Raw genomic sequence first — 7658 nt, 5'->3', positions numbered from 1 at the left:
GTGTGTGTGTGTGTGTGTGTGTGTGTGTGTGTGTGTATGTATGTGCGTGTGTGAAGAAGGAAGTGAGCGTATAAAACCATTAGTGATTGATCTCTTTGACCATCAATAATACAACAGTAAAACTCACTTTAGCTTTCTCGATGACATTTGAGAACTCTCCGATCCAGACGAAGCAGTGCTCCGGAGYGACTAGCACAAAACTGTCCCCGCTGTTCAAAGATGAGGCTCTGGGCTCCACCAATCTGCTCTGAACGTGACGACGACCTGCCGGTGACAATTTTACTCCAAAATTCATACGTGCAGAAATGAGCCATTTTAGCATCAGTTAAGAGAAACAACTGAACAATTAAGAAGAATTGAATTGAGACCATGAAACATCGCATAGTGAGTCTTGCAAAGATCTGGATTTAAAATTTTAAAAATGACCTTTTGAAAAAACAGTATTGTACGGGTAACAGTATCATATCGGTAACAGTATTGGTATGGGTACTGGTAACAGTATCAGTAACAGGTTCGGTATGGTATCGACAACAGTTTATGTATCTGTAATAGTATTGCAACAGTATCGGTAACAGTATTGGTACCATTATTGGTATTGATACCAGTATCGGTATTGGATTGGTATCAGTATTGATATTGGTAACAATATCTGTACCATATTGGTAACAGTATTGATATGGTATCGACAACTACTGTTACCTGTAACAGTATCTGTATCTGTATTGGTACCAATATCGGTATTGGTATCAGTTTTAGTATCGGTACTGGTAACAGTATTGGTATAGTATCATTAACAATATCAGTATGGCATTGACAACAGTATGACAATAAAGGCTTTCATCATCATCATCATCATTGATACCTGTAACAGTATCGGTACCAGTATTGGTATTGGTAACAATATCGGTATCATATTGGTAACAGTATTGGTATGGTATCGACAACAGTACTGTTATCTGTAACAGTATCTGTATCGGTATTGGTACCAGTATTGGTATTGGTAACAGTATCTGTATGGTATCAGTAACAGTATTGGTATTGATAACAGTATCAGTATCGGTATTGGTACCAGTATCTTGTATTGGAAACAGTATCGTATGGTACTGGTAACAATGTCAGTAGCATATTGGTAACCATATCTGAAACTGTTTCAGCATGGTATCTGTAACAGTACCGTATCGGGACACCACTAGTTAAAATTACTAGCCACAAATGAAGCAAAACTCATTATTGTTTAGTTGGTTGTTTCCTTATTAAACCATTGTTTATATTATTATTTATAGAAATGTTTGAATAACTCATGTATCAAATCTCTACCACCATTATTTTTAATTTTTTTTTTGTAAATGAGAAGTTGAAAAGTTGAAAACAAAACCCTGTTTTACAGAGGAGATTTGTAAGAATAAAAGCATTTTAAAATTTTGACAGATCAGGTAAATATGTAGCTATAGTTAGCTTAGCTTACGAGAATGTTATTTAAAATGAGAATATGGTCATTTTTACGATTTGAAAGTAAAGTAAGTCTCAGAAAACATCAGAGGTGATCATGTTAAACCTAAAAAAAAAAGAGTTTTTACCTTTGACCTGAATGAGCATGAGGTTTTTATACGGCACGGCGCTGTTGTTGGAGGTTTGCTCCGACACGTTGACGCTGCGCAGACTCACGCTGCTGAAACACTCCTTACTGGCGAGCCCTGCCAGAGCCGCCTCAGAGTACTCTGAGGTTTTACTTACTGGAGTGAGGAAAAGAAGGCACTTTGTCAGAGTAAAAACCAACAGGGGGGCTGAGAAACARCATAAATGCTTCGTTAAATTTAATGGGCTCCCAACTGTAAATGCTGCTGTGGAAGTGGGTTTGAAAAWTTTTTTACTTGACTTTATTTATTTGTGGAGATTAATGTGGTTTTGTAATGTTTCTTGTTTTCCACTGGGATTTATTTGGTCATTTGGTCCTTACACTCTCTCGTTTCCGCCTTCATCCTCTTGCTCTCCAGCTGCGCTACATTAAGTCTTTCTTCGGTGTACTCGTGYCGGATATCCTCTCGTGCCGCCAGCATCTTCAGAGGATTTCTAGATGCCTGGACGTTTCTGGATGGACGCACCGAGCGCTTATGCAGCACCATGGCAGAAGTGAGCCTGTAGGTCGGGAGCAAAATGTATCAAGATATAACACTTTGTATTGTTGCAAAGGCGTTTCAAGTTGCAGTATTTTCTTACTTCGGACCCTCGGAACCGAATATGGAGTCAAAGTCTTCGCTGATCTCGATCCTGGTCGGCATCCGAGGGAATTCAGCCAGTCGTCTGTAGAACTTGGAGAAGATCTCGTCGTCCAGCTTCATCACCTCCTTCACTGCTTTCTCAGTCACTGTTATGGTGGTTTCCTGCAAACCTGCCACTGAACGAATCACGGGAAAATACAGACTACAGTTAGCAGACAGGTTTATGAATGGACAATAAAAAAATGAGAAATGTAAAATAAAAGGCTGATGCATGCTCATAAATCTTACCTATGTGACCCATCATATCGAAATGAGGATTAAGTCAAATTTGGTCAAAATGTCCTAATTACGTTGTCAGATTCCTGCTTTAAAAGCTACATTTGATATTTGGATCATCCTGATATCATAAGCAGAGATATGACTTCATTTCTCTTGTTGGTTACAACGATCCTAATTTTTGATATTACTACTGTATACYAAAAGGAAACCTCAAATAGTATTTGATTTTTTTTAGGATTATATTTCAGACATTCAAATTATACAGCAATAAAGGATGTATTTAATTGATTTTTGAAATAATGCAATTTTTGCAAATGTTTTAATCAAAACACACCTGCCTATTTCTCCACATCCCACTTTTATACTTAATCCTCATTTCGATACGATGGATCACATATATATTTTTAATTTTTTCTGAAGCTCATGCTGAAGGGGAGATTTGAAAGACCCCAATCTGTAAAAAGCTGCAGAAAAAAGCTGAATACATCGCAAAAAATGTCCATCTAATCAAGTCTTTTATCCAACCAAAAAGTATTTTTGATCTTGTTTTGAGACCAATGTGCCAAGCAAGAGCAGAATGTGTTCATTTGAGAAGACCTGGACTCAAATTAAGTGAAACTAGAGAAATTGAATTTCCTGCGAAAATGCTAGTGTGAATACTTCTTGCAGCTGAAAGCTGTTGAAATTGAGCTGAAAGTATTTAATAGCAAAAGTGTTAATGCAAGTTCAATTTGAAAAGCTGAATGAAGCAAAAAAAGCCTAACTTTGCAGAAAAACAGTACAAAGGAGCAAAATATAGTTGAAATAGCAGAAAACAGCTGAAAGCTAAAATAGCTAAAAAAAAAAAAGGTAGCTAAAATTAGCACAAGAAAGTAAAAAAGAGCAGAACCAGAACAAAATTTGTAAGGTTCTGTAAAGAAAACAGCTCCATTCATTTTCAATGGGAAAAAAGTGGCTGAAACAGTGAAAGAGCTGAAAAGGTATAAATAGCTGAAATACCAAACGTCACAGCACCATTGGCATAAATGAGCTGACCGCTTTGATATATAAATTGKTGAAATAGCTCAAAAATTGCGGAACGAGTTAGATGCCGAAAAACGTACGGAAGAAAAAAAATAATCTCAATAGTATGAATGCTGTGAAGCTTTCACACAATCACCTACCAGTGCACTTCTCGAAACAAGGAAAATTTCCAGGCTAACAAGATGAATAATTGAACACATCCCACTCTTGTTGAGTACATCAGTCTCAAAACAAGATCAAGAATTCGTTTTTGCTGATTTAAGGTTGTAAAACTTGGTTAGATGGACAGTTTTTGTAGTGTGGTAACAAGCAGCACTAATATCTTTTGGTATAAAAGTGTAATAATTATAGAGCTTATGGAAGTACCTTTGCTGTTCAAACGTCCCAAAAAGCTCTCCAACTTGTCCAGTTTCTTATCTGACTCCATGTCTGGCCTGGCTTCAATATCTATACACGGAAATTGATAAAGCTGAATTCATTTGGTTTATTTGTAATAAAGTTGTACTGTTATTTGTTGTTCCTTTGTAATCATCGTCCCTTCTAAATTTGCTTATTTTCGTTTTTAGCTTCTTATTTTAGGTTTAGTTGCAGGAAGCAGTGACACCTAGTGGTATAGTTGCAAAATGCAACCAATTAAAGGTGCAATTCAAGCCTGGCATTACTTGATGTGAGTCCCACATTCAGTCATTTTCCATTGATTTATATATTAGAAATGCTGCATTTACTACATTTTTACTCAGAAAAACAAAATTCACTTTGAAGAAACTAGTGTGGGAAAACGTCTGTATGAGATCTGTTTGTTTTAGCTGAAGTGGCAGCGATGACATAAGAGCTGCAAATCCTTCTCACCCTCTTGTGGTTTGCTGACAGCAGCCGTGCTGCTCTTGAGTTTAGTGGAAACTGGCGACAGGATGGGGCTGATAACTGAGGAGGAGGCAGCCAGGCCTGGAGACGCAGAAATTCACACCAGATAAGACTGACTGTGAAGACGGACTGCACCGAAACGATGCAGAGGAAGCTCATTTGACAGCATACAGGTCGGGTAGTTAAAAACAAAATAGAGAGATGGGCTTTGTTTACAATCAAAACATTCAAACTGATGATCAGTTCTCAAAATGTTACGGAGSTATAATCTGTTTGGTTCACAGGTTGTGCAAATATTGTGTTTTATTAAAAAAAAAACACTTCTCTACGAAGCCCGTCTGGTGACATTGATAAAAAAAAACAATAAAACCCTGTGGCCATTATTTGCATGCAGAGACTGTTGATTGTTTACATGGACAAACCTGAATTAATTATTTTTTAATATAGGAATGAATGACGTACTTCAGTCACTTATGTTAGGCATGAAGTAATTCTTAGCAGCTGTTGACGGGAGTTGTCTTTGTCCAATAGGCTTCATTTTTTATTTTTTTTTTTATTTATTTATTTATTTTGTAGCTCAACACTCAGAACAGGCTCTTCTCTCACTGGAAAGAGTCAAAAATCGTGTTTCCATCCAATTTTAATGCAAATTTTGAGTGAGTTTTGAAAAGCGATCCACGATTAGTTGTAACATTAGACAATTTTGTACGGAAGAGATATTAACCGAAAATAAGTGAACTCGTGAAAATTTCCTTATAATTTTTTGTTATAAGAAGAGGAGGAGAAGAAGGTAGAAATGACTCAGCCTGCAACTGAAAATATGGATGGAGGACAACAGAGCTGCTTCATGGAAGAAGAACCTCAGCTTAGTCTGTTAGCCTTTGCCCTAACGCAGCTGCTATCACCATATATATATATATTAGCTCAGCGCTACACATTCTCCTCTCGTCATGAGGTCCTCCATCCACATGACAGAGAGGGAAACACAAAAATGACTCAGTCTGCAACTGAAAATATGGATGGAGGACCTCAGTTTAGCTCGTTTGTCGTGCTTGCGCTAAGCTAATACATATAGCGTCGGCGCTAGCGCAAAGGCTAACAGGCTAAGCTGAGGTTCTTCTTCCACGAAGCAGCTTCCATCCATATTTTCAGTTGCAGCTGAGTCATTTTTGTGTTCCCCTCTCTGTCATGTGGATGGAGGACCTCAGTGACGAGAGGAGAATGTGTAGCACTGAGCTAATACATATATGGTGATAGCATCGGTGCTAACGCTAAAGCTAACAGGCTAAGCTGAGGTTGTTCTTCCATGAAGCAGCTCTGTTGTCCTCCATCCATATTTTCAGTTCCAGGCTGAGTCATTTCTACCTTCTCCTCTCTGTCAACGCTCTCTGGTTTCATTTAAAAGAGTCGATCATCAGATATTGTCCAAGATTAACCTTCAGGGTGGATATAGCTCGCTCACACCGAGGACCTATCCACGTCATCATTTACCCAGAATGCTTTGTGTGTAAATAAAATGGCTCCGTCCGTGTTAAAAATATATTTTAAAAATTTACAAAACTAAACAGCCTACAGTGTTTTTACAGTCTTTATGTTACAGTTAAAATAAATGTTTGTCAAAGTCTTATGTTACAACTAATTGTGGATCCCTTTAAAATGTCATTTAAAAAAAAGAAACGCGCATCAAACGTGTTTCCATCAACTGGCTTGGAGCGAACCAACCAGACTACACAAAGTGTGATGATGTCAGACGTTGTTACACGTGGTTTTAGGAAACAGGAAGAAAAGTCACAAACTCACAGGGACACGGCTCGGATGGAGAGAAGTTAGGAACACGTTGCTACTATCGAGAAAGTCGTAATTATTCTGTCGTGCCAGCTAGTGTTCATGATGTTAGGAGACGTAGTTAAAGAAATGCAAATCTCTTCACATTTCGGGAATATTCTGGAAGACGCCGACAGCGGGGGGAGGGTCCAGCTGCAGCTACGATTAATGTTCACTATGTCAACTTAATCAGCAAATGTGTTACCATCCCCCCTTTTTGCACAGTAGCTCTTTATCAGAAAATTAAAACAAGCCATGCATTATTTATCTCATGGCCACAATATGCAGTTTTTTTATTCAGTGTCACCGGACGGGCTCTGTAGTCTAATACTTCAAAAACAATTAAGTATTTTAGTGACAGTAAAGTTTGTGGTTCCCAGGTTTTTGTTGACCATCAGCTTTTAGTTGTTTTTTTAAACAATTAACTCACCTTTCTTCACCAAACGTGCAGCGACTGTGTACTGTGTGGAGTCATTAGCTGCTCCTTTGCCTTTTGTCTTCCAGGCGTCCTCCCGTGTTGAAATCATCTGTTTCCTCTCTTCGATGGTCATCTGGGCTTCCGTCTCCTCTCCAACCTTCTGCACATTCAAATGATGAGAAATTAGCGCGAAAGCGAATAAATAATAATTGTGGCAAGTTTAAATCGTGCGTTAATCTTTTTCATAAATCACATCCATACTACTGCATCCGCTCTACAACTCAGTGTCACAACTTTTCTTCCCTCAGGCACAGATATTCATGTAGCATCAAATCGAGTCAATTTAAAGAAGATTGGATGCATCCAGGCATGCGAGGTGCTTCGCGGCCTTCTTCATTCCTCAGAATGACAGCTTCACGTCGACTTGTACTCGTGTTGTCGTCGCCGACACACAAGAAGCTGCAAAACCGAGCAAGAAAGAGGAGCCTCCAGTTCATGCTGCCCGTTTGAGCATGTCAGGCGCACGTCCTTACCTGACAATGATGGTCTATATACTGACACTTTTGGCCGAGGGAGATAGGAGGAGAAAAGGTGGAGGAGAAGACAGGCTCCTGAGGACGTGGATGCAAAAGTGAAAGAGAGGAAAGGAATGAAGGAAACACAAGAAAACATTGAAACAAAATGGGACGAGACACAGGATGGAGAAAGCCAAGGCCAAAAGCTGAGCAGTTAAAAATAAGTTTAAATGGCTTTACTTGTAACTGAATTCGTTTGGTTAGTTTAATATTAAAAGAGTTAGCAAATGTTAGGAAAGAACCAGCACCTAAGATAAATCTAGGACCACAGCCACACAAGGGTTGTGATTGGTCAGCACGGTTACAGCTCAAAGCTGATTGGCTTAGAGCTGCCAGCAGGTCTTACCCAGAGCTGCTCAGACACAGACACAGCAGAGGGGTCCTGAACGACCACCCCTTCCTCCTGAGGGGTTAAACACAAGGAAAGGACTCAGTCGGGGGGAGAAGGGGGGTGGC

General features: G+C 39.0%; 1 protein-coding gene across 1 annotated transcript in view; it reads right to left on the bottom strand.

Annotated features, from left to right (window-relative positions):
• The window catches only part of svilb (supervillin b), a gene marked incomplete at its 5' end in the record, with an annotated part of 44714 nt that overhangs the window by 14654 nt on the left and 22402 nt on the right, over positions 1-7658 (bottom strand). Inside the window, 9 exon segments of the mRNA XM_014013066.1 lie at positions 128-264; positions 1578-1733; positions 1958-2136; positions 2218-2395; positions 3888-3968; positions 4371-4466; positions 6640-6787; positions 7161-7238; positions 7549-7605. Coding sequence (XP_013868520.1) covers positions 128-264; positions 1578-1733; positions 1958-2136; positions 2218-2395; positions 3888-3968; positions 4371-4466; positions 6640-6787; positions 7161-7238; positions 7549-7605 — 1110 coding nt within the window.

Source organism: Austrofundulus limnaeus, unplaced genomic scaffold (assembly GCF_001266775.1).
Source record: "Austrofundulus limnaeus strain Quisiro unplaced genomic scaffold, Austrofundulus_limnaeus-1.0 Scaffold97, whole genome shotgun sequence".
NCBI lineage: Eukaryota > Metazoa > Chordata > Actinopteri > Cyprinodontiformes > Rivulidae > Austrofundulus > Austrofundulus limnaeus.
Note: the sequence above shows the minus strand (reverse complement) of the source record. Positions and strands in the feature narration are given on the sequence as shown.